Source organism: Echeneis naucrates, chromosome 22 (assembly GCF_900963305.1).
Source record: "Echeneis naucrates chromosome 22, fEcheNa1.1, whole genome shotgun sequence".
Classification (NCBI taxonomy): domain Eukaryota; kingdom Metazoa; phylum Chordata; class Actinopteri; order Carangiformes; family Echeneidae; genus Echeneis; species Echeneis naucrates.
Window position 1 is genome coordinate 2,897,041 of NC_042532.1, and position 26,751 is coordinate 2,923,791.

Here is a 26,751-nt window from a genome sequence, read left to right on the forward strand (position 1 = left end):
TGGGACGACAACCACTACGCCAAGGTGCAACGCAGTGGTGTAGTTATGTCTGACTTCACAGGAAGCGTGTTGGTGATGCCCAGCTGTGCAGAATGCTCCTTGTATGACACTATAGCCACAGGCATGGGTTTTTACTGAAATACTTGAGTACATACTTGAGTGAATACTTCATTCCTGATCGTTGTTGCAATGTGACAGGGACTTTTACCCAGCTAAAAGAGGACAGTGCCATTAGAAAATATTGTTATAATGAGGGTCCAGACTTGGTCTGGACCGAGTTGAGGTTTTTATGGGCCCTGCCATAAGAATGGCAGGAGCCAGGGATTGTGGACCCACAGATGATTTGTAGTTGGGAGAAACGGCAACAACTTTTAACCTGAAGATAGAGTAAGTGTGTAAGACATCAAGAATGAATGTGATAAGTCCAATTTAAAACACCATGCAGTGCATTCTATGTCCTTTTATTCCTCTACTGTAATGTAATTTTCCACTTGTACGTTAGTCAATTTTATCAGGCTTCTTTTGCAGTTATAGCATGCACTTGTTCTTTTTTTCCCCACTGTTGTTCTACTTTTGTATGTTTGTCTGGCTGTGCAGCAAAAATAATACACATACTTCTAAAAAAAAAAAAAAATGGAATATAAAACTCACGGCCCTCTATCTGGAACCAACTTACAAAGTCAAAGTTCTTAAGTTGTAGGATCTTTTTTTTTTGTGCTGTCTTGATTTAATTTTGTTGTTGGTTTTTTTTTGGCACTTGTTGGTTAGTGCAAAACAGTGAAGGACATTGATTTCTTAAAAACAGCAGTAACATACAGTACTCCATCCTGCAGGTGGTTAGTAATTTAAATTGAACTGGGACACATCTCTAGTTCACAAAGAATAAACTGCAGCATATCCAAATACAAAAACAAATGAGGCATGTAAAGGATGCACTGTGCACTAGGGATGACCCAGTTTGTAACCCCCCCACAAGCCCTGTGGATGTAGGAGAGTAAACAGATTCACTAAGTGGTCAGCTGGTGTGTACGCAGAGCTGTGCTTGTTGATGGAGACCATAATGAAATAAGGAATATTTACTGTCACTTTGTCATAATCCTTCATTATAGATGTTGTTCAAAAGTACCACATAGAAAGATATATCATTGTAAAGCATTCTCTTTCCATTGACAAGCTCAAGCATAGCTCAGTCACATAAAACACTTCTTTGTCATAAAACCTCTTAAAAATCCATTCATACATCTTATGAACCATAAAATATTACAAATGCACGTTCTGCCTCAGCTAGTAAACAACAAGAGAGCATGGGTGAAGCTTTAGTACAAGAGTTATACTAGACTTACTACGTGATAAAAACAACATTTTCATTACTGGGCTGTGGTGAGTTGTGTACTTTCTGTATGAGCACTTTCAAAACTATATTTGGCAGTTTGGAGTATCTTTCAAAAGTTCAAGAGATTTTTAATAAAAAACTCCCCCTGCCTTTCTTTCATTCATACTGGTGAGTTGTCTTAACAATAGTACACTATGTGAAAAATACAGGGTGTCCATTAAGTCGCTGTATAAAAAAAAAAAAAAAAAAAAAAAAAAATATATAAAAAAAAGTTATATATATATATATATATATATATATATATATATATATATATATATATATATATATATATATATATATATATATATATATATATATTAAATATTACAAAGGCAATTGATGAGATATCTTAGTCAATCACATTGAATTTGTGTATTTCAGGTACTGTTGATGAAATAAGTAGTGGTAAATGCCCTCACACTAAACCTAATCCTAACCCTTGGAAGGGATAGCCCAATTCCCTGGCCACCACGTTCACCAGATATCACTCCCCTGAGCTTCTTTCTTCTATGTTAAGTTAAAGATTTTGTGTATCGACCAAAGATACGGGAAATGACTGACCCTCTGATCTTACCCTTAGATCACTGATGCCATAGCGACCATTGATGAGACTATGCTACAGCGAACATGGCAAGAAATCCAGTACTGTCAATTGTGCTTCGTGCAACTAATGGTGCCCATGCAGAGGTGTATTAAATGACCCCAAAAAACTTCAATATCTACTCCTCATTTTGTAATAATTTCAACATATTTGTCCTTTTATTTGCGTTTGTGATAAACTTGTTGAAGTTTTAAAAAGACTTTATGGACACCCTGTATGTCCTTTATATGTATTCATATACATGTACAGTACCAGTCAAGAAGTTTAGAACCAACCTTTTTTTCCCAGGTTTTATAGACATTTCAGCAGCTTAGGTCCAGTAAATTACCTTAAATGTTATTGAAGTCAAATATAAGTTCCAGAAAAAGGTTTCGGTCACCAAATGAATGAAACTTTGGAGAAACAGTCCTTCCAACAATCAAGAAAGCAGAAACTTCGATCTTTCTGTAAAAGAAACTGTGAAACCGAATGTAAATATTTTCTCCAGCACAATGTTAGATAAACTGAACCAGACGTGAACCAAATGTAAATGATTCGGGACATATTGAGCAAAAAGCAAAAGGTGACAAACTTTCCAAACAACATTTCTAATGTAGAAAATCAATGGGGAGTTCACCTGCTGAAATCTTTTTCAACAAAATTATTACATGATTTCATTAACATTGACTGACTGAATTCTGTAAACTTAATGAACTGGAATAATTGAGGTGTTCTAAAACTTAGACTGGTGGTGTGTGTGTATGTGTTTGTATGTGTGTGCGTTTTTGTGTTTTATATATATATATATATATATATATATATGTATATATATTTGATTTTCCTGCTTAACTGACACAAACATTTTTTTAAATCATCATCCTGAAGCAATCATTTCTTTTAAATTCTTCATCTGGGTTAAAAGGCTATTCAGACTCAACTGTGCATACATATATCCATAGCATATATCTCTATATACAGATCAGAGTGTACTGTACAGCCATATTGTCTTCAAACGTTTTACCTTGTTCTTCTGCTTTGCACAGCGATAAACCTCAAACTTGAACAGTGTCTTTAAAACAGGGAGAGAGTTGCGGTAGAGTAGCTGGGGCAACTGTTATGAGCTTTGAGGGATAAGAAAAAGTTCAACAAATAAAGTCATGAGGGAATAAAAGTAATTTGAGAAAGATTTTTCTACCTCACAAAATTATTCTCAAATTACAATACAAACATGAGCAATATAATTCAATATAATTAGTTCAAAAAGGTGTTTTTTTTTTATTATTTCACAAAATAACATGACTTTATCCTAAAAATATGTTTTCTCATAATATTTTATTCAAATCTTATTTTTATTTTGATGAAATATAATGATGTCATTTTAAAGTTAAATACTTTTTTTTATTGTGTTCGTTTCTGAAATATGGCTTTTTCTTAGATATACAACTACTATTTGACTTTTACAACATTGCATTTTTTTACATTTTTATGAAATTCTATGCCTTATTTTTAATTTGCCATAAAATTATTTTTTGATACTTTTTCGTATTTTAAAAAAATACTACAACTTTAGTCTTGAAATTTGAGTTTTATTCATTACTTTTTAGGGAAATTTTTATCTTGTAAGATTTGAAATTTTCTTCCTAATTCTTTTTTCATTCTTAAAGCATTGTGACTCATTTTCCCATATATCTCGCCTCCCATTGATGGACTTTATCCTCCGTCACACAACTCACACAGATCACCTCTGTCACATTAAGCCACACTGAAAGCTAAAGAGCAGACTTGGGGAAAAGCTGTAGGAGTTTGAGAAATACATCAGAGATAAGTGGCAGTTGAGCTATATATACAGCAGGTAAAATAAGTATTCAACACATCACCATTTTTCTCAGTAAATATATTCCTAAAGGTGCTACTGACATGAAATTTTCACCAGATGTCGGTAACAACCAATGCAAACCCCACATGCAAGGAAATCAAGCCTTCACACCTGAGCAATGCATGCAACTAGTTTCTCCAACAAAGGCTTTTCTACTAAGTATTAAATAAATTTAAGTGTGTTCAATACTTCTTTCCAGTGTCATTCCATGGCCATCTAAGGTTTGACTTCTTTGCATGGGTTGTTACCGACATCTGGTGAAAATTTAATGTCAGTAGCACCTTTAGAAATGTATTGAAAAGAAAAATGGTGATGTGTTCAATCCTTATTTTACCTGCTGTGTGTTTGTGTTTTGTTTGTGTTTTTTTTTTTTTTAGGTGTGTGTGTGTGTGTGAGAGAGAATGTGTGTTCAGTGGTCAAGGTTCAGCAGCAGGTTAGGCAGTGTCTTCAGGTCCATCTGTGGCAGCAGCCAAAAACAGTAGAGCAGCAGCCACAGCAGCAGCAGTAGATATAGTTCCCAGCTTTCAGTCAACCTACACAAACACACAGATCATAGGAGACACAAAAAAGTTTATGAACACAAGCTGCCTGATTCTTGTCATTAGTCGTATAGAGTCTTATTTCAACTTAATATTAGCATTAGAGTTGTGTGTTGTGTCCCACTTTAGGGACATTGTCCTTGGTAGGCTGTTTTTACCAATCAGTCCCAACAGACCATCAAAGCCTCTCTATACTGTAAAATTAACCTCAGCTGTTCTTCTATCTCAGATTTACTGGAAACCAGTTGGAGGTCTGGATACTGAAACCAGCTGTAACACCTGGCCCCAGTGGGAAAGCTCCTGCAGGGAATCGGGTGTATGCAAAGGACTGAACTGTGTAATGCAACCAGTCTTACCAAAAATCACTGTCAGCTTTTCTGATGGCTGCAGGCTCAGCTGCCCTGTCCTGTAAATGGAGAACCAGACATAGACTCAGTGCACTGCAGCAGTATGTGTCATTTATCCATGGATAGTAATATCTCCATGGAGAAATCGTGTGTCACACTAACCACAATCTCAGTGAGGTGAGCCCCCTTCCTGTGACGGAGAACTGGAGGGATCTGACTTTCATCTTCTTTGCTGGGACTTTGAGTGGTATTCCTGAAAGGACATAATCCATTAGATCTGGGCTTAACAGGAGAGAACTGGTCCAGGAAATCCAGTAGAAAAAGCCTTGGAGTGTCTAGAAATCTTCAGTTCACAAATAAAGTATGAAACCAAATGCTAATTTCTCTAAACTAACATCTCTGTCTCCTGCACCAAAACAATAATTTCTCATCATTCCTGCTGGAATTTACCATATTTTGCGGGCCATAAGGCGCACCGGGTTATACAGTCAGTTGACTCGAACCTTATTCAACTCATTCACAATAACTCAGAATATTGTTCAATTGTGACAAATACGGAAAAATACAAATACAATTTTAAATCATTAGTCTTCCACAAATCCATCAAATTCCTCATATTCAGTGTCTGAGTTTAACAGCTGGGTGATTTCAATTTCATACACACAAATGTACAGTAATTTTTTTTGAAGCACAGTAATAGCGGTAGTATTACAAAAAGTGGCGGAGGTAAGCGTACTGCGTTCTGTTCTCGGATTGGTTTATTGCTGCCAGCGATAGCAAACTCCTGAAGTTAGTGTGACGTTGGAACAACGTTGTATCCCAACATTTGATTATAATTGGATAATGATATGGAATCGAAAATTGGGTTTAAAAACCTAACGTTGGCTTGACGTCTAATTATAGTAAGGTAACACTGACTAAATGTTGGATGATGGTTGCTTGCCAGCACTACATAATTAGTTACCTAACGTTGTCTGATGTTGCAACCCATATCCAACCAAGGACCAACGTTAATACAACGTATCTGTGTTAGCTGGGAATGCTCCATCCATCAGGCGGAGTGGCTTCATCGCTTACCAAAGTCGCACTAAAACATTTTGACAGATTTTTGAGCGCAGTGTACCACACAAAATTGGTTTGAGGTTAGTAAGCACAAGAAGAATCAATACATAAGGCACACTGTCAATTTTTGAGAAAATTGAAGAATTTTAAGTGCGCCTTATAGTGCGAAAAATACGGTAGTAGTATTGGCAGTACAACAATTGGCAGTATCACTTTACGGGGGGAAGAGTCTGGGTTTCAACCCCATACCCAAGGCCTTTCTTTACAGTACCTGATTCTCCAGCTTCCTCCCAACAGCTAAAGACCTGCAGGTTTAGGTTAGTCAGTAACTAACTGAAACGTGTGCTGAGCAGGTAGAGGACGGTGGGTATTTCAGAGGTATAAGAACCTCTGTGTTTATTGCAGCCACTAACCATTGGGATTAACAAACAATCTGAGCAGCTACTTGGACTGTTGTACCGAAATACAACATTGTTCTATCAGATAAGATTTTCTAACACTGAATCAATGAATTTCTTCTGACTAGTGTCAACTAGTAAACTTCTAAAATAAGGACTGTTGAACAGATGAGCCTGGTATTCCAAATAAATAGCTTTGAACATTTGTATTTGGACACAACAAAGCTGGCTAGACCCAGAAGTGTAGCACTGCCTTATGGACCCAAATTTGGCAATTAAACAAACTCTGCTTATGAAAAAGGGTGAATAGTGTTACACAGTCGCAAAATCTAAAAGTGTCGTCAATATTTTTCATTTATTTTGAGATTTATTTAGATTTCTTTATTTCCTTGGGTGGCTTTGCAAAACACTGAGGAAATAAATCATAGATAAATTCAATGAAGCATTAGAGGATAAGGGCTAATAGCTTGGGCTATGCAAATTGCTATTATCATTGACTTCATGGTGCCACATGCAAGTATCTTCTCACCAATATATGCATTCTCATATCTACATCATTGCCTTTGAATCTCAGAAGGGAAAAGACTCAGTGAATGAAAATCAATTCATGAAGAGAACAGAGAGTACAGAACAGAGAGTAAACACTTGTGCATTTCTGTAAAACACAAAGCATAATATTCCGCTGTTGGGCATGAACAGCATCAAGCTATCTTGCAATAATTAATCCAACCATTTTAATTTCTGCAATCCTCGTCCTTTTCTTTAAGCCCCTAATAAGGCCTGTCTTCATTTCCACCACCAACCTACAGAGACTTTCTTCAGTACTTTTAAGGAAATATTCATGCAAACTGAGAGAGGACGGGTCACAGCAGTCTCCTCCATTGCCATAACACTGGTTTCCCCCAGAGTAAAGTATGTTTCTCAGTGTACCAGGGAGCGAACTAAGAATAGAAAACCTACCTCACAGGCTCTGTGTTTTCCCTGGCAGAGCCTGGTCTCTGATGTTCAGTCCCACCCATGCTGTTGCCATCTGCTGGATCATCTTCACCCCCGAGTCCTCCTGTTTTCTCCCCAGGAACCACACACTGCTCCTGGGATTCAGATGCTTTGTCAGTTTTCTGGTTGGTCTGAGTGATTGTCTATCAAGTGCAAGAAACAAAGAGAGAGAATTCTTTTAGCAGCTCAGTTGTGTTTACGAGAAAACCAAAAAAAAAAAAGATGAGACTATCTAAAGACATTTTAACAGCTGAAGCTCTGCAACAGATGTTGAAAAGGCATTCCATGTTATATTATTGTAGGTATTCATGCTCCCCAGAGGATGCATCCCAATGTTCCTACCGCTACCTTTGCTCTAGCTCCACCTTCAGACTAAACACCACAATATTTAAAAAGAAAATCCTGATTCACATTCCTTGAGGGATGAACACTTTCCATTTTTACATCTTTAATCTGTTTCATTAATTTTGCTGAGCTGATTCGTGCTTCTTGAGGAGCAATGGTGGCAATGGAATTGTGGAACTTCTCACTGTTTTTTTAAGGTGTATAAAAGGGGCTCGTTAAAGTTAGCAGTTAGCAGTTAGAGTATTCACTCTTCGTTTAACTATGACTTTCTTTGGTTCATCTACTAAATGATTCATAATGACAGAGAAAAGAGTTCAAGCTCATTGCACTGAGTGGCCCAAGCTGTGGAACAGATGATGTGCCTTTGGTTAATGAATAACACTGGGTCATCTGTTGTTAGGTGTGATATTGTGGAAGTGTGAAATGTCACATAGCTTCATGGTCCTGTTTGGGCAGTTGGGCCTACACACATTCAAAAACAGACACACACATGCACACACAATCAAAAGCAGTGAAACTGTGGCGTTCTCTATGACATCACCTGCTTTCTACTAAAAGAACTGATACTTCTCCTGGCCTAATTCATGATTGCATTTAATCATTATTTACAATTCTTTTCAGAATTTTGAAATGGAGATGCGTCCTCTTTTTCTGTTTTGTGGGTCAAGTGTAACATTTTTGCCTCATTAGTTCATTGTGTTACCAAATATTAGCTACTTCATATAAGATAAAGCATTATTGCACACAAAATGTAAAATCTGGGAGCTGTATGGCTGCATCATAACTTTTGTTCATACTTGATAAGAGACCATTACAAGGCAAACTGAAGTTTCAAATATGGTGGTAGATGTTGGGCAGGTGGAAAATCGAAGGATTCATCTAAATCATCAAATTCATCTAAATATCTTGGAAATCAGTCCAAAGGTTCATCAAGATATTTCATTCAAACCCACAAACATAGCCCTCATGGTTGCAAAAGGGAAACAATATTTTAGCTTTTAATCTCTGATGATGAACATTTTATGCCCATCCATTCAATGCATTTAATTCTAGAACAAAATGGTGGATAACTGGTCTGATAGGTCGATATAGCTGGAGCCATGCCATGTGCTTGACCAAAGAAAATGCCTAAAAATGCCCTAAAACTACACTGAGAATAAACTTATACTTCAAAGTGATCTGATATTGAAAAGGTTGGTTTCTACAGAGTCACTGGTGAAAGGACTTTACCTTGTCATCGTCTTGGATCAAATCTTCTCCATTAAAGAAGTCTTCATCCAGCAGGTTGAGGAGCTGGTCATCTGGTATAATCTCTGAAGCTGGTGCTGGTTGCAGAGCTGATACACTCAAAACAGATGGCCAACTCTGCATTTCAGTATCAGGCAGCTCTGTCAATATCAGCTCCTCTTTGTCTGGGTAGAAAAGATCCATGGGTTCAATAGGGTCACCAACCAGGTCCTCGGCAGGAGAACTTCGATCAAACTCTGGATAAAACAAGTCCATGTTTCGGGACGCACTTACTGGTTCACCACACAAAATCCCAATCTTACCATCCAGCTCTGAGTCTAGTGTGTTTTCTTGTGTGCTGATTTTCTCACTATCAACCACTATATCCTGGTCAGGACTAACAGGCTGAGATTCCTCATCTCTAGTAGTCTCAGTAATGACGTCCTTAATGTTCTGAGAGCTGTTCTCAGCAAACTCACTCTCATGCTTGACTTCACTCATTTCCATGTCATGTACTAGATCACATATCTCTACATTTTGAGACCCCCTGTTGTTGTGTTCATCCATTTCCTCCAAATGCCCATTTCCTTTGCCCATTATTAGCTCTGAAACTTGCTCTGATATTGGGCCAGAATCAATCTCAACAGGTTTTGTAACATCAACATCGTTGGATCCACTACTCAGTTCATCTGGAGTTTGAGGGGTGTTGGCATTTGCTTCAGTTCCATTAAGTTCTGTTGCCTCTGGCTGGTGTCGCTCTTCATCCCCAGAATCAGCTGGTTTTTCTGGATCACATGCTCCCTTTTCATTTTGTTCCTCTTGCTGACTGGAAATGAAGATCAGAGGAATGCTTGATGCACTTTCTTGTTTGGTTGGGTCTGTGTTTGCAAAAGCTGTGTCAGTCTCTGTGCTAGTGCTTTCTTCAACACTTGGGGGGTCTTTCAGAACTCCTTCATTTTGCATTCCTGTAACACCTTCTTTTCTCCCCTCTACAGGAGAAACTTTTAGACATTCAGTTTCGATTGAAGCCTGAGAATTATTTCTCTCATCCAGACTTCTGGTTTGATCATCAGTTTGTCCTTTGTGGTCCTGTGCATCCCCAGTGGTGTCCACATTTTCCTGTAAGGATGCTGATTCTGTAGATTCTTCACTGACTTGTTTCAAAAGTTCTTCAGATGAGTCAGGGAATGGCAGTTCAGTGTTGGACTTAGCAGTTTCATCCACTTCAAGGTGAGCACCAGAGTTGGCCAGGACTTCTGCATCAACGAAATGTTCTTTTTTTGCGTCCTGGTTGTTATCAGTGTTGTCCTCTCTCTGTTTTGGCACTCCCTCTTGGGTTTTCTCAAGATGTTCTTGGAGTTGTTCATGTGGTCTCTCCAGTGAATAAATTCCTTCATCCTTATATGATTCAGCAATCAACCGCTCATCATGTGCTTTTTCTTCTATGGACGGAACAAATCCTTCATCAAAGGGAGTCACCTCCACTGGGGTGGCCCGATAGACATCCCAGGCTGTTCCACTGTCACACAAAGAACCGTCACTTTGACTCTCACAGAACTTCTCTGGCAACACCCCAAACTCGCTTTCCATCCAGGAGTCTGGTGAACTGATTGCTGAGTCGCCAATTACTGAATCAGTATTTACACCTTCAGGAAGTGAGGACTCTGTGGGTGAGTGAGTGTAAAACAGTTGTGGGGAGTTAGAGGTTGAATTATTTAAGACTTCACTGTCAGGTTCCTTGGAGTGTTCAACCACACAGGTGGAGAGGTCTTCCATGTGCGGAGAATCTGCGAGAAAGTCTTCAATGGACCACGAACGAGCTGTAGTTGGCCTAAATGGGGGTGACCTGGCACTACTGTCCTCAGACACAGATGAAATTAAGATTTTGGGTGCAGGTTTGGTGTACTCTCTCTGGAATAGGTATGACCTCTCCTTTACTCTGCTTCGGTGAGTGCCATTCCTCATGTGGTCAGAGTCAATCTCGCGGAAGTTCAGTCGGCCCATAGAGATGCTTCGTTCAATCAGGTGGCAGGGCTCCTCCGGCTATATCAGAAACAAAGAAGGTGGTAGAAATTAATCAGTGATCAAAAATTTTTGAAAATCCAGTATTAGATAAACATCACTCATAATCTGTAAGTGGGGATTCTTACTTCTTCTATGCCAGGGAAGTGCTCCAAGAACTGTGACACATATGTTATGATGGATTGTTCATCTGGTGGGTTGATAGTCACATCTGGACAAATAAAGAAAAATCACCGCATTGGTATTTTACATAAAGATTCCCAGATCAGGTCTTCTCACAGTCATTAAACTAGCTCAGACTTGCATTCAATTACGCTAATATGTTAGCAATTTGACATGTAGGTTTGATCAAGAGTCTCTCCTCTTCAAAAGAAATGGTAGTATTAGGAGTGGTGTGGGCCTGGTTCATTTCTGAAACACTTCAAAAACATAACAAGTCTGATCTGAACTCCGTCACAACAAAAAGGGCACATCAGTACAAAGTTAAACACAGAAAGACAGAGTAATCCACTGCACATCCTGTTGTAATCTTTTATACTGTTGAGTCTAATGTCTAATGTCAGATAACCAGATATAATTCAAAGTGTAGGAATAAGAATCATCTGGAAACTACATTAATCATCAGCTTTCCCTTTGAAAATGAGACAGTGTCTGAACAGTTACACACATCACGTGAGCAGAGAGTAATGAAGTGCGTCAAACTTTATAGTCTTTCCAAATATTGCCCGATGGTACACATTCAAAAATTGTAACTTGATAGAATGACCAGGTTAAGCAAATTATGGTTGAGCAAATTATCTACCGATGAAGACCTTTTGAGGGGGTCCAGATTAAAACTTTCTTCAACAAATTTCTGTAGCACAGACACACCCTTTCACTTTTTATATTAATCTTGAAACATTAGGGGAAGACCCCGCTTGATGCTTTCATCAGATTTGAACAGACAAACATTTAAACCTCTTTGATGCAGTACTATTTCACCATACTGATCAATTGATGTAATATTCCTCTGGGGGAGAAGTTAGTGCAATTTTGGCCACAGAAGCCAGTATTAACCCTTGGACAGAAATTACTTTCTATCAGTGTCTATAGGATTTCTGACCACATCCATTTCAACTTTCTTTGATATGATGCAGAATTCTGTAAAAAAAAAAAAAAAAAAGCTCCAAACCATAACATTTCCACCACATTGCTTCCATAAAAGAAAAAAAGACATTGCTATGTTGCACATGATTTGACATAACAGTTGGCATAATATTATTGGTTGAACTGTTCTCCAGTTGGGTATGGGTAAAAAAAAAAAAAAAAAAACTACTTCTGTTGTTACTACTTTGAATTTACTAAAGACAGGTGGAGAATCAATAGGCATTAGCAGTTTACGAATCTTGAAAAAAAAAAGTTTTTGTTTTATTATGTCTGAGATGAATGTGGATCTGACAAATCTATGTAATCTACCCAATCCAGTCTATAACAACACGTTCTGCTTGAATTGAGCAGTGATGATCCTCAGCACACCCATTTAATGCCTTCAGTATTCTCAACTGATTATTAGTTGGCAAACTAGAATTAAAGGTATAATTTATACATTTGTCCTTGCATGGCTGTACGCAACACATTACCAAAGAGAACACTGTACGCATGAGGCTCTAATCATTCACACCTATTTTGAAACCCTTGACTTGAAGGTCTGATAAATGGAGCACTTGCTTAAATTTTGTATAAATTGTGAAAGGAGGATCCAACCCTGACCCTTCCTCCTTTATGTTGGATAAGTCATTCATTTCCATAGGGTCTACCTGACGGGACTGCAGTTTAAAATATAAACCAGATTAAATCGTTATATTCTTCTTACCCTCAGGCTCCAGGAGGCGGGGAATACCAAGGCTGTAATGAGCTATCCTGAAGGCATCCTCCAGATTCTCCCTGGCACTTCTCAGCAGGGCCTTCCTCATGTCTACCAGGCTGGCGTCAATGGATTTGATGACAGCCAGGAAGGCCAGACCACTTGTCCAACTCTTCCCAAAGTCCTGAACTGCTACACCATACCTGTGAAAAAAAAAAACTTCTCTGAGAATGGACGTGAATTGCTCAGTCATGATATCCTCTTTAATTTTCACCCCTGTAAAATATGTAAAATTCAATCTTGTTATGTAAATGAATGGTTATGGATGGGATGGTTTTTTTCTGTTCTGTTGTTTTTCTGACTGTTGACAGAACACAGTCACAATAGAATCACACTCACAAATGGGAGAGATGGCCAAGAAACAGTTGATTAATAAGTGTTGGACCTGGACCTGGACACAGCACCAGACCATCTGGTTGAGAGAGCTTTGGACAATGCTGCAACACCGACACAATATTTATATTTATATATATATATATATATATATATATATATATATATATATATATATATATATATATATGTATGTATACATACATACATGTGTGTGTGTGTGGGTGTGTGGTGTGCAATAACATTATATATATATTATATACATACAGCCTGCCAGAAGATGATTTATGCAGCTATTTATGGTTGAGAAAACACTGAAATCATTCTGCTACACTGCTTGGGTTCCTGAGGATCACAATGTTATATCAGAGGTTTTCAATAATTCATGAAGTTCTCACTGGGCCAAGTGCATTAATTGCATATAGCGTCAGTTTGGGGAGACACTCATAGATCCTGCTCCTGTGTGACTGTCTTGAGCATTTGGTCATCATTTAAAATTGTTGGAAAACTGATTACTCAAGAGTTGTGACCATGATGTGAGAACTGGCAGAGCAGCTGTAAAAAAAAAAAAAAAAAAGAAATTTCAGACCACTCACTTCCGTGTTCGCTTCTGTACCCATTGGAGTAGCTTCTTGATGGCTTTGCTGTGTTCTCGCATTGCTGTGGATGCCGACTGCCTCTCATCTGACGGCGTGCTGCAGTATGACGCATCAGAGTCAGAGCTGGTGGGGATGGACGAAAGACTGGAGCAGGAAGGAAACTGGCTTCTGATATTCCCAGTTAGCTCCTTGATCTGGAGAGAATAGAAAGCTGGCAATTAATAGGTAAAAGGCTGAGTCAGAAAGACTGAATACATAATGTTCACCACTGTGTCACACAGAGATCCTGGATCTATGAATAAATGGATTTAAAGCGTATGTTAAATACCATAGTCAAATGTGGACATATGTGTTAAAAATATATATGATGCATTTCTACACAGGATTATATGTAATGCCCACATACAGTACATTCATTACAACAACACACATATATTGATTTAAAAAGTATTCAATCTTCCCGTTCTGGTTCAGGGGCCTCAGACTTTTGAACCCTGGTGTTGACAATATATTAACAGCCTTTGAGATGGAGAAATATTTATTTGGAGCATAAGCACTATTATGTCAATTACGGAATATCTACATTTACATGACATTTCCATTCAGCCCTTATGTCTGAATAATATGTAAAACTAAAAATAATAATAATAAAAATTGCTCCTGCGATTTGGACATGACACTTGGTCATCTAGCAATTTTGGTATTATTTCAATCAATTATGGGAAATTTTATATGAAACTAAACAACAGAGCAGTGCATAACCAGTCAAAGCTAAAGATAGACAAGTATATTAATAACTTCTAATAAATCGAAAAAAATAAATACAGAAGTCTGGTATTGGAGCAGGATCTGTCCCATAAAGAACCTGGTATGGCCTTTTGCAATCTTCTTTGACTACCAGTTATCACACCTATTCTTTTTCTGGGTGCACCCTGGTCACAGAAGCTAGGGTGCATCAAGGACATGGGTGGGGGTCACTCTGGACAGGTCACCAGTCCATCAAAGACAACAGAGAGATAAATAACCATTAAAAATCAAACCAACATGTAATCTGTAATCTGCAAGTGTTTGGACTGTGGGAGGAAGAACCTGGAAGGAAAACACACATGACCAGAGAAAACTCCACACAGAACGGTCTCTGGTGCCAGGACAACAGTGCTAACCACTGTACCACCATGTCGTTCAAAACTGTTCTTGCACTTTCAAAAAAATGAAGGGGTTTGACGGTAACAAGTAAAAAAGCCGATCTCACTGTGAGTTATCATCTCAGATTTTCTCCATCTGCCGACGTCGTTTTTTATATACATGATTACAGTTACCCGTGGAACATGATGCCAAACCTTTTTTTTCTGTTCTGCCTTTCTGTTCTGGAAAATATAAGAATTTGTCATTGCTTCCTGGCTCTGTTAAATCTCAGTACATCTTGCTGATCATCACCAGTCATCCGGAAACCTGGTCCTGTTCTCAGCAATGAGAGGACAGTGTCAACTTGTTTGTGGTGTCTGTCCAAAGCAGTGAACAATGAGCATTACATAAACTAACCAGCAAGCTTCACTTTAATGGGCTTTTATTAATGGAAAGTGCACAGGCCATGAAGCAGACACTTCATTCTTAAACTCTGCCTCATTTTAAGTGACATGAAAGGCACAGGAAGAGAGGAGAAGATGGAATTAAACGAGAGGGGACAAACTGGTTTTCAAATAAGAGGACATATCAAATAGCGTTGAAGAGGAGTAGATTTTACCTGGAAGAAGAGGATGATGTTCCAGATGAGGCCCAGGATGATCGAGGAGTTTCCATCAGCAACATCGGCTGCATCAATACTAACCAGCTTCACCTGAGGACGCGCATTTCAAAATGTGAACAGTGCGGCCAATAACGGGGCACAGCAGCAGCTGATTGGCTGCTTGGTACTCACATTTCTCTCCTCCAGGAATGAAAGGACCTTGGCAATGTTGTTGAGTCTGAAAATACGATGGGAGGACTTCTTGAATCCGTGAAGCTGGAGGATGATTCAGAATAAGAAAAACATAATGAAAGTACATGAATACTGCTGCACCCAGAGAGCTTCCGTTGAAAAAAAAAAAAAAAAAGAAGAAGAAGAAAAAGAGTAAAGCAACTGACCAGTTTGCAGCCGGAGAGCTCCTCCAGCAGCGCCATGAGGATGCGTCCATCCTGAATGTCTTGGAAAAGGTCATGGACCTCAATGGGCGGGTCACACTAAAGGTGAGAAGAAGAGAATGAAGCAAAGGAGAGAGGATAGAGGTGAGAAAATCAAAGCTTAAAAAATGGAAACTAGATCTGTGGACGATTTTTTGTTTGCATCACCAGCTGTGCCCATACTCACCTTTGCTTTTTTTACATAAACTGGTTTAAAGGCCGTTGATTTAAACACCTCTACTGTTAAACAAATGAGCTGAAACCCCAAACTATCCCAAGATTAATTGCAGCTGATAGAAGAAAGTACATTGGACAACAGAAAGAGGCATTTCACATCCACTCAGCCTTGGACAGATAGCCATTCTATTGCAAGACCAACATAACAAACAACCATTCACACTCAGACCTGAGGTCAATTTAGAGTCATCAATTAACCTGGGAGGAAGCTGGAGAATGTGGAGGGAACATATATAGAGGTGACATGCAAACTCCACACAGGGTATGAAACCAAAACCTTCTTGCTTAAAAGGATGCAGTCTTCAAATACAGCATTTGAAAACACTGGGGGCAGCTGGGGGGAAGCTTAAGTGACTATTCAGTATGTAAATGCAGTCAAGGAGCATCAGAGTCACTGAACCACAGCTACTATGTCGCCACACGTTCATATACCAAATCTTCATTGAATGAAAAGACTAGTGTGAGTGAGAAAAAACAGTGTGAATGGGACCCTGAGAAAATGACCAGATTTAAAATCAAATCCAACCAAATTTATTTATATCGTACCAGACTATAACAAAGTTACATCACTTCTGTCTTGTCTCTGACTCATGTGTATTTCAGTTGGAGGGTGTCAACGAAACTTCTGTTGTTATGACTAGACTGCAGGCATTATTCTTCCTTTGATTTACTTGAGGTAACCAAACAGCTTCCAGACACATATGTGTGTGTGTGTTCGTAAATGAGACCACAGACATTGCTGTAGTTAGATTTTAAACAAGTTGCTCCTCTGATGTGTCTGGTGCTCATAGTTCATCCTGTAATGATGAACATTACAGCTCCATTTGACCACATACATGGAGTCCACTGACCACTGGGGAGAGAAAAGATATCTTTAGTTGCTCATGTGCTAAAACAGCAGCAGAGGAACAAGAGAGACTGCTGCTGGTGGGGTCATGATGTCATACATGTGTTTTAAATAAAGCAGAATAGAGACACTGAGCTGCGCAGAAAATTCGGAAACACATGATACCATATGTTTAGCAACTACTCAATAGGACATGGCAGTGCAATGCCGGAGCTAGTGAGCAACTTAATGGCGCTAGTACACTCAGAATTCCCCGTGAATCCCTTGTGCATGACTACAATATATATATATTTTATTGATATATATTGAGTGGTTACTGCCACAAATGCAGGATAAATGTATGAAAGAATTCAGTTCAACATCTATTTTGAAATTCGTACATTTAAATTTGACAAGAAGAATACTTTAAGTGAAAGAAAATAAATTTGAGTATGGGTATTCAACAAACAAGCTCATGAATCGTTAATATCAGTAATAGATTTGTGAATATGAGACCAACGCCACATGCCGGTCAAACACTCCCTGTGTCTTATTCCAACATTTTTACAAGCACTGAGAAGCTCTCCCCTTCATCAAACCAAAAAGAAAGGGTCGCACTCTGAGCTCAGATACAGTGATGAGGTATTCATCTTCACCTGCAAACATGGTTCCTTCTGGTTTCTGTAAACAAGAGGGCCGACTGCCAAGTTACAAACTGGAGCCTTCAAAGCTGCAGCTCACACTCCGATGGGTGACATCACAGTGGGTGGACAATTGGTAAGGACATACATGGAAATGTTCACACTGTGAAGCTGAGCCTCCATCTGATAGGGGCATAAACTATCAGATGCAGAGTTATCTTTAAAAATCAGTCAGTCGCCCACAGCTTGTACCAAATGAGCCATGTTATCACAACAAAACATTACAGGCTTACAACATTACGACATAACAACTCAGACTGTTGAGCCTGTTGAACAGTTGGAGTGGGGGGGGGGGGGGTTTCAAGACAACAGAAAACAAATGCAGGATTGTCTGTTATTAGGTCAGAGATTTGATGGCAGGCCAGACAGTGAGTAAGAGAAGAGGCTCATTGTGATAGAGAAAACAGAAGAAATGATGAGACTGAACTCACCCTGACTCTCCCCAGTCAGACCCCACTCACCCTGACTGCCCCCAATCAGGCTCCACTCATCGATCACCCTCCACTCACCCCGACTCCCCAATCAGCTTCAACTCAACCTGCCTCCCCCGATCAGTCTTCCCTCCCCGATTAGCCTCTACGCTCTCTGACTCCTCCCATCAGACCTGACTCACTCTGACTCCCCCGTGAGCAGCCTTCACCCTCTCTACTCTGTGTGGGTGAGAATAATGATACAATAAAAAACATTATTGCATTGGCAGCCGAAAAAGGGCGCTTTTGATTTTGTTTTGTTTTGACAGCAATTCCTGGCTTTGTCTTGTGTTTCCCTCCTTGTTGATTGTCTGCCCCACCCAAATTTGTTTCATCTGTTGTACTATGCTTGTGTTAAGGCCTGTACTTCTGTTTGGCTTTGTGAAGTTTATCTTGTATCTCTTATCCTCCCAATGATTTTGGATTTTCTTTTTTTGCTGCAGTTAGCAACTTTGGTTCCACAAATTGTCCACTGTTCTTAAAAAAAACTAACCAATCCCACTTAATTTGTCTGTATTTTAAGTTACTTAAAGTTCCCACATTACATTAACAGATATTTACTTGCTGACTTCCTGTTTTTAACTAATCCTGTAAAGCTGCCTGTGAAGCAGAAATAAGAACAACTAGAGGTCTAAACCACTGGTGAGAGACTGGGAACAGAACTTGTGTTTAGAGCAGAGTTTGTTATACAGAACCATTTCAGTTGGACACTGTTGGCAGACACTGTAAAAAAAAATAATAATAATAATAACAAAGAATATTTGGAAGGTGATTGGATGAACTATCTGTTAATCACCACCAATCACAGACTAAATTAAATTAATCATATTTAGCATGAAAATAGATATAGAGAGTCAAATCGAAAAAATTTATGAGTCATATTTTTATTTTTGTGTCTACATTCTTCATTTCATAGTTATTTATCTCTATTATTCGGTTATCTGACTAACTGGACTCCACTCCCCCCCAAAAAAAATACATATATACACACACACGCTCATACACAGCATTATGGTGGTGTACACCTGTAACACCACTGTCAGAAGAACCCTTTACAGTGTCTGAAACTTTAATGCTGCACAGAGGCAGAGCCACACCACCACATGTATAATTTAGTGATGCTGCAGCTGTTGTTATATAGCCTACATCACGTCTGAACTGCAGTGAGACCCACAGTGACAATGGAGTGATTTCAGTTTCATGAGACAGAGTGTGGTGAAGCTGGAGCCATTCTGTGCTTTGGGTGGAGAGGCCAATAAAAGAAATTCTCTTGCTCGACCCAGGCGGTGAATTACGGCTCAGGCAGCGGCTGAGTAATAACTGAGTGTAGAGACATTGATTACGGTTTCTCCTTAGTGTGTCTCTTCATGAAGGGATCAACAAACCTTTTCTAAATGCAGGTTCATCCAGCGGGTGAAGGTCCTCTTCTGAACCACCTCTCTTTCAACTGAAACAAGAAGAAGAGAAGGGAAACTGAGTCAGGACTAGAGTAAGAATAAGTTTAAATCTTCTCATCAGAAAGGCCCATCAGCACAACTAAGACACGCACTTGAAGAGACACAGGCAGACACATTACTCCTGAGATGAGACATGCTGTCGGAATAATCCAGGCTGAGACAAGTCAACAATCGGACTTTGAGGATAAAAAAAAAAGAAAGAAAAAGAAACATCTGAACACTGTGATTTGATATTTTTAGCAAAAGTACACCCTGGTCACCCTCACAGGTGGTTCCACTTACTCCTTTACAGGGCACAGAAATTCACTTGGCAAATTTCACTCCAATGGTGTGGCCAAAGGCAGGGGCAGGCACCGTCTTTTCTGCCTGCAATATTTGTCCATGCTAATGTAAAACAGGAGTATATAAGTCCAAGTGTAAAATTCAATCAGGCTATATATGTCTCCCTCTGTTCCTTCTACAGTGGGGATGAAAAATTTAAACCTGTATGTGCCATAAGAGGCAGCAAAGCAAGAAGGCTTTGGGTTCAACCCCAGGCCGAGGACTTTTCTGGGTAGCGTTTCATGTTCTCCATATGTCATAGCTTCCCTCCAGGTCCTCCAGCTTCCTCCCACGGTCCAAACACACAAGAGTTTGGTTAATTTGTGACTAATTTGGCTGAGTGTGAGTGTGAATGAATATTTGTCTCTATATGTTGACCCTGTTATAGATGGTGGACTGACCCCACCATAACCCAATACCATCTGGGATTGGCTGTAGCTCCCCTGGACGGATATAGGTAATTGAAGTTTTTCCCTTCACCTTTGGGCTGACACCTAGAGGAAGCTCAGAGTAGAGCTGCTGGTCCACCATGTTGGGAGGAGCCAGTTTATATAGTTCAGGTATCTGGTGAGGAGTCCTTCTGGGCACCTCCCACTGGATGGATGGATGGATGGCATACTAACTGAAATGGTTCAAAATTATATAACTGATGTTATCCTCTAGTGATGAATAAGGGAGTCGGCTACAGCCTGCTGACTGTTGCGGATTCCTTGGATCTGGAGGAACTGAAATCTGCTCCATCCAGACTGACTGAGCTGCACCACAGCACACAGAGCAGATGTATTGGGAGAATGGCAAGTACAGACAGGGCGGGAGGAGCTCTGGAGTGGTTACCATGGTAGCAAAGTCAGCTGTTATTCATCCTTATGTCCAGTGCGGCTGACTGGAGAAGTGGGGACTAACTGTGGCAAATGTAGAGATTTTGACCATTTCATCCAGTGCTCCTCTGAGGGCTGATGGGATAGGTAGCCCTGCATCATAGCAAAAATATGCAGGTGCTGGAGTTGAAAATATTATTATTTGTTACTATTACTATAAGGTCGGTGTACAGGGACACTGACTTCTCGCTGTGCCCTGTCAGATGGATGGCTTTACAAACAGAGAATTTCTTTCTGTTCTCAGAGAATGCAAGTTGGAGTTTGGTTGGTATTCAGGAGGCGTAGCTCAGGCTTTAATGCATGAATCTTTGTCAGAGACACAGGGAGGAAGCAGAAACGGAAGGGAGGAGAGAAAACATAAAGAAAAGATCATGGGGAAGATGTCTGAGACAGGCCCTTAGGAAAGAGGAGGAAGAAATGAAAACCATGCTCAGGAGCACTGATGAAACAAACACTCCATCAAAATAAAGGGAAAAGCCATTAAGACAAGCTTCAACAGACCAAAGCTCAAAAGCGAAAAAGGGTTTTTGAATAAATGACATGGAACTGTAGAGCCCAGATTAAATAATCAAGGTGCAGGATCTGCCTATAAACTGGCCAAGAGTATAAATAGTCTCCTACAGCAGCTACAGGCTGCACTGCTCATTAGGTTGGGGAAATTCCCACAAATCTTCTCTCCGCATGAAGAAACATTTAGGAAGCAGACTTCTTCTTCTCCTCAGAGAAATCATATCAAAAGTAAAAGTACTTCCTGTCTAGTGACTGATAACCCAAACAAAAGGCTGGATCAATATGGTTATTTATGTAAAAATATGGAAATCGTCTAATTAACAATGTACCATCAAATACCATCATATAACCGCCATATATCCCTTATCCACCAGGGTCAGATAGAACAAAACCCAGCTTGGGTGAGGGTGATAGCAGGCAGGCAGAGTGAGTACGCTGCCAGTTGCATAAAATAAATCAGCAGAGTTTATACTGTGGTCCATTCATAAAGACACACTGAGGTACTCCAGTTTGTACGGGCACTGTGACCTCATCTGTCATAAAAACGTCAAACACTCTGAAACGCCTGCTTCAGAGCTCTGCGGTGGATAACGCACCTGGGAACATTACATCAGCTGATGACATCACCTTTGCTGCACATAATGGGCTTCTTTTAAGGTAATAACTTGTTTTATTATAAAAGCATCCATGTGTGGTTCCCCACAGTGCTTACAATGTGAATACTAATCTCACGTGGAGAAAGACCCAAAGGGCTTGTACTTGTAATGAATCTATAATCATGACTGCAGTAACGCAAAAAAAATCAGCATCACTGTTTAATGTTCCTTTTCGTAGAACAGCAACATGAGTCCTAATCAGGTGTCAACCCATCGTTGCAACAACCAGTCCAACCAATCAGTCACACAATGGCCACAACCCAATCAATCCCCTATTTATGGTCCATTTTCCTGTAAATGTAAGCATCATTTAAATAATGAACATTGAGTTGTATTGGACCCTCTCTCAGGCTTTTATCTGGAGTTTTGGTAACAAAAGATCAGCTCTGAGCTGGCAACATCACAAAGTCCTGGCTGGCATTAAGAAACAGTTTCCAAATACAGGCTGTGCACATTTACCTTTACTATTTTCTCGTCAAAATTGCTTAATAATCAAAGCTAACATGCACATCTATTTTGGATGATATCGGACATTTAATTCAGAGTTTTGTTGAAGACTTTTTTGTAGCAAATGCCAGTCTTTGTATACCTGGGTTTGGACAGTTTATCTCCTTCTTCTTGATGCTTTTTATTTTCACCGGTGAGACTTGTGTCCGGCTTTAAACCCCACCTACCGACTCAACCCCCCCACCCCATAAAACACCAGCATGCATGCAAACACAATGCACATCAGGGTTTCACAATCCGCATTGCTCCAAGGTGCTCACATTAAACAGTCAGACCAGAAGCATCATTCTCCATTTCACAGCTATGTTGAAGGCAGCTTTCCAACATAAAACAAGTTCAACACACGTTACCTGTTTGAGGCCAAACAAAACAAGGAAGTTGTAATGCAGAGTAAAGAGTAATCTAGTTTCCTCTATCAATCAGTGTAGCATTATTTTCTACAAGTTTTTAACTCATGTCTGAGTTTCGTTTGTCTAAGATAAGACTTCTGACTTTGAGAGCTCTGGTTGGTTTCATTTGCTTACCATGCAAACACAAGAGGGCCAACTGAGCAACCAGAACTGCATTTCTGTCAGCAAAGGGGTGGAAGGGCGGGTACTGAGGCAAGCAAATATAATTACGTGGCAATTAGCTTGACAGGATTTTTATGGGTGTCTGTGGTGAAACAGCCTCTTTGCTTTGTGGCTCAACTTCGCCATCAGAGGGAGGATTAATGTTCACCAGAGACAAGTATCTCTTCCTATAACTTGGTCGACTATTTCAGGAGAAACAGTGGGAAGCAAACAGCAATAGCTTTTATCCACAGTGGCTCTTTTAGCCTTTCTTTTAACATCCCTGAAAACACAAAGAATCCATCCCATCCTGGTTGGTGTGCCAGGGCGAGCAGGTGAAGGCCGGGATACCTGAGCCTTAGCTCTCTGCTGCAGAGGCAGAATCTGGACCATTCATAAACACAAAAAACCAGACAAAGTGCCAGTTGAACACAACAGCAACCATGGTAACCACTACACACCAAGTAAACATTACACCAGCCATTGGTCTGCCACATTTACTGCCCACAGTTCAAGACTTCAGGACAGGATTCAATGGCACATGATCCCACGCAAGCCAACAGTTTGCTGCTACTGCAAACACTTTCATTAACAGCTAGAGAGTCTAATGAAGGTCATTACAAATCAAGCTTTGGCTCAGAGCGAAAGCGGATAACACATCACTGCAGATATGGTGTACATGGAATTGCCTTTGTTAGCACTTACACGCTTGATAACTTACTGAATGTGAAGTTAGCAGAAGATCCTTTAAGTCCAGAATTGGACGTTTCCAGTGGAACATTGTCCAAAGCATCACACTGTCTCCAGCAGTGTGCACCTATCTTCCCCAGGTAAGAGGGACACACATTCAATAATCCATCTGATATGACAGAAAACCTTCCATTGCTCTGTGGTCCAGTTCTGATGCTTATGTGTCCACTGACTCCCTGACTGGGCTGTAACTGCAGAAAAAAACTGTGATGCTCTGTGTGTTCTTGCCCCTTTCTATCAGAACTAGGATTAACTTCTTTAGCAATTTCTGCTGGATCAGACCACACTGTCCAGCTTTCACTTCCCATGGGTTCACCAAAACAATAATTTTATTAAATTAACTATCCATAAGAAAATTTTTATTGGATGGGATCTGTGGTCTAATTAACCCACTAAAGAGCCAGAGCATCAGTCTGAATTTCATCAAAATATTTTTTTTTATTTCTGATTTTACTTAATAAATCCACATGGGACCTCCTTTACATTGCATTGTATTTATCTGGGGTGAACTGACTCTGTGTTGCTGGCAGTTAGAGCCACGAAGACGACTAAGGAAGGAAAATGTCTGCAGATGATCTGGAACCACCTGTGAAAAATCCCACATTCACTTTGAACACAGTGTGAGAAGGCACTGTCACAGAGAGGAAGATATTCCCTGAGACAGTCCAGTGGTGTGCTTGACGTCCGCCTGTATGTGCCATTTTATATCATAACCAGAATGAGTATTTCTGTTCAGCTTGTCTCTGAATGTACATGTGAAAAATAATGTTCCTTTATTGAAATATTCATGTTGTAGCTATTACAGGGGCTTCCCTTCAAACTGCAGTGCAGCAGCATACAGAGGTATTACATAACAGCAGAGTTCACACAGAGGCTGCCTCTACGCCTGTCTCTCTGCTTCTTACCTGTATCACTGACCCCTGAAGATCTCTGGCCTCTGTACATCTAGACCACTGTAGAGATACAGCCCCGTATCTCAGACTCAGACTCTTGGACATCAGACCAGCATTTACCGTCCCACCAAGATGTGGCGCATTGAATATTGGTTGACATCTTTGACTTCGATACTGATTCTTTTTTTCCATTTTGTTTATGTCATTTACTTATTGAGATCCAGTTAAAGATGGTCTTAAAAAATTTGAACGTTTACATGATGTTTTTAATCAGACATATGATGAACCTAGTGAACAAATTCTTCCAATTTTGGGAAAAGGACCTAAAAAAAAAAATTTGAGACCTTGTCAATACAGAGATCCACAGTTAAGTTGAGCCAATCCATTAATTATGATTGATTACGTGTCAACCACTGCCAGGTGCAATCTAATAAACATCTGTGCATCCATCTTCATCAGCTTATCCAAGGTCGGGTCACGGGGGTAGAAACTTCTAATCTAATAAACAGCATAATGAAATCAAAGATGCTGACTGACACATCGGTTTTATACAAATTGCTTCAATAAAACATGATGTGAGAAACCAGTGGAATGCAGCCATTGTTCATGTCCGCTCACCTTTTCTGGGGAGCATGGGCATCTGCACCAACTGTTTGCTTAGTGGCTGTCGAGAATCAAAGCGGAGAGCAGACAGACTGACTGAGTGACACGTCAACAACAGATGGCTGGTCTGACAAAGCGGGATTACATAACCTGACTCCAGAAGCCCTGCACTTTATAAAAGAGCAGAGCAGTGATGAGGCAAAAACACTGACGGTCAGTTAATCAATCACTCACAGTACCCTTACACAAACTCGTATACACAATACATTTTTTTTTTTTTTAAGTTTCAGTGCTGCTGTGAGTTCATATTAGTGTAAAATTACCTATGTGACTGTAAAGGAATTTTTTCAAAATAGCATTGAAATGTAATCACAATGAGCTGTATTCAAACCTCATTGAAAACAATAATGAACGTTCTGCCTTGTCTTTAGGATAGACCTTAAGTCATCATTACCATAGTGATCACTGCTGCTGTCACATGACTAACACCATGTCCACTTCCATCCATAAACCAATAAAGGTGAGCAGAAGGTGTTTTAGTGGTTAGTTTCAACAAATGCTTTGAGACGAGTTGTGAACCAATCAACATCTGAGCAGCTGAGGTTACTGATCCGACTTATCTGTTAGAAAAAGTTAATAAGTTATGGAGCACGAGGGGAAAACTAAACACAAGAGGCAGAGACAGATGCCGTTTTTTGCCTGAGCTGGATAATAAGCATGGGTTGTACATCAAGTCACAGCTACTGTCCTGGATTTCTGTCTGGAAAAAGGATTTTTGTTTGGTTTTAACACAAAGCACAGCTAATCAACACACTCAGTTTGATTTTGATGTACAGTCGCAGAAAAGACTGTGATGGCAACACAGCTGCAGTAGAACCCAAAAGTGCACTTGCCACTAAAGCAACACATGCAAGCACATATAAGTGGATACTCCAGCTATATTGTCCACTTATAAGCTGAGCAGTGAATTGGCAGTTCGCAATCAGCACATTAGAGAATAAATTGTCTGTGATATTATTGACAAGTGTGCAGTAATTTGGAGCCCTAGTCAAACTGGACTCTCAGGTTCTTTGTTCATTTTCCTGTCTACTTAAAAAGAAAAAAACAAAACACAACACCAGTGCAGCCCCTTGCATTTCTTGCACATGGAGATGTTTTCAGTTTTAACCTGAGAAGTGTGTACTCTCGGGGGGTGGGGGAGCCGGTCCACTGCGTATCAGTTATGTCTATGTAATCATAATCTTCCTTTCTCTGAACCATCTCTTTACAGCTGCACAACAGAAACATGATCTCTCGCTGTAATCGAGTCAGCATGTTTGTGGAGTCATTGGTCAATGGCTGGAGGCAAACGTCTCTCCTTGTGTTGCTGTCCCTGATCACATACTGCAGCCTCAGCATGCTACCGCCACCGAATGTTGTCTACATTCAGGGCTATTTTTGGGATAAACTGACATATACTGAAATATGATGAATGAGAAAAAAAAAAAATGAAAGTCCATGCGAAGATGCTTATGAAACTGTTTGCTGTTTCAAATCTTCTTTAGTAAGTGATGCTTTTTAAATTATGTTCTAGAGGAAAATAGGCCATAAAGCAGGGAATGTATTAGGGCATATATGATGTGATGTGTT

The 26,751-nt window shown here is 39.8% G+C and overlaps 1 protein-coding gene across 1 annotated transcript in view; it reads right to left on the reverse strand.

Moving 5' to 3' along the window:
• Window positions 1-1,670: 1,670 nt before the first annotated feature.
• The window catches only part of clmna (calmin a), a 39,534-nt gene continuing 14,453 nt past the window's right edge, over window positions 1,671-26,751 (reverse strand). The window contains exons 2-13 of the mRNA XM_029494629.1: window positions 19,382-19,443; window positions 15,727-15,822; window positions 15,521-15,604; window positions 15,347-15,439; window positions 13,600-13,796; window positions 12,620-12,813; window positions 10,896-10,978; window positions 8,749-10,788; window positions 7,138-7,316; window positions 4,880-4,970; window positions 4,727-4,776; window positions 1,671-4,364 (exon numbers count right to left, since the gene is read on the reverse strand). Coding sequence (XP_029350489.1) covers window positions 4,241-4,364; window positions 4,727-4,776; window positions 4,880-4,970; window positions 7,138-7,316; window positions 8,749-10,788; window positions 10,896-10,978; window positions 12,620-12,813; window positions 13,600-13,796; window positions 15,347-15,439; window positions 15,521-15,604; window positions 15,727-15,822; window positions 19,382-19,443 — 3,293 coding nt within the window. The 3' untranslated portion in view covers window positions 1,671-4,240. The remainder of the gene's footprint in view (window positions 4,365-4,726; window positions 4,777-4,879; window positions 4,971-7,137; window positions 7,317-8,748; window positions 10,789-10,895; window positions 10,979-12,619; window positions 12,814-13,599; window positions 13,797-15,346; window positions 15,440-15,520; window positions 15,605-15,726; window positions 15,823-19,381; window positions 19,444-26,751) is intronic.